Raw genomic sequence first — 704 nt, forward strand, 5'->3', positions numbered from 1 at the left:
ATGGGCACCAGTGACCCACGCGACCCTGAAAAGGAAGAAGCGTGTACAGAAAATGGATGGATGGATGGATGGATATTACTAAAAATATCATCAATCATAATATTAAATAGCATAGGACTTATAATACTGCCTTGGGGAGTACCATTTTCTACTTGATATTTTGAACTTATTTCCCCACCTATCTTAACTTTAATGTTGCTTCCAGTTAAAAAAAATTTAATCCACCTATATATCTTACCCTTCAAACCTATTTGTTTTATTTTAATCAACACTCCTTTCCATAACATGTCATAAGCTTTCTCCACATCCAAGAAGACTCCTATTACACTCTCTTTATTAACCTGGGCCCTTCTAATTTCATGTTCCAGACATATTGCTAGATCTATTGTACTTCTACCTTTCCTGAATCCAAATTGATAAGACTTAATCTTCTCCTTAGACTCTAAAAAATAAATTAATCTATTATTTATCAATTTTTCCATAATTCTACCTAAACATGATGTTAAAGCTATTGGTCTATAACTTGCAGCTGAATTAGGATCTTTACCAGGTTTACAAATAGGAATAATAATGGCTTCTTTCCATTTATCAGGTAAAATCCCTTCCTCCCACACCTTATTATACAATTCTAATAATATTTCTTTACTCATATCACTAAAATTATTTAACATACTATAACTGATTTGATCATTTCCAGGAGTTGA

General features: G+C 32.0%; 1 protein-coding gene across 1 annotated transcript in view; it reads right to left on the reverse strand.

Moving 5' to 3' along the window:
- The window catches only part of LOC106532730 (RNA-directed DNA polymerase from mobile element jockey), a gene marked incomplete at its 3' end in the record, with an annotated part of 1,356 nt that extends 652 nt beyond the window's left edge, over positions 1-704 (reverse strand). The window contains 1 exon segment of the mRNA XM_014028851.1: positions 107-704. Coding sequence (XP_013884305.1) covers positions 107-671 — 565 coding nt within the window.

Source organism: Austrofundulus limnaeus, unplaced genomic scaffold (assembly GCF_001266775.1).
Source record: "Austrofundulus limnaeus strain Quisiro unplaced genomic scaffold, Austrofundulus_limnaeus-1.0 Scaffold821, whole genome shotgun sequence".
Classification (NCBI taxonomy): domain Eukaryota; kingdom Metazoa; phylum Chordata; class Actinopteri; order Cyprinodontiformes; family Rivulidae; genus Austrofundulus; species Austrofundulus limnaeus.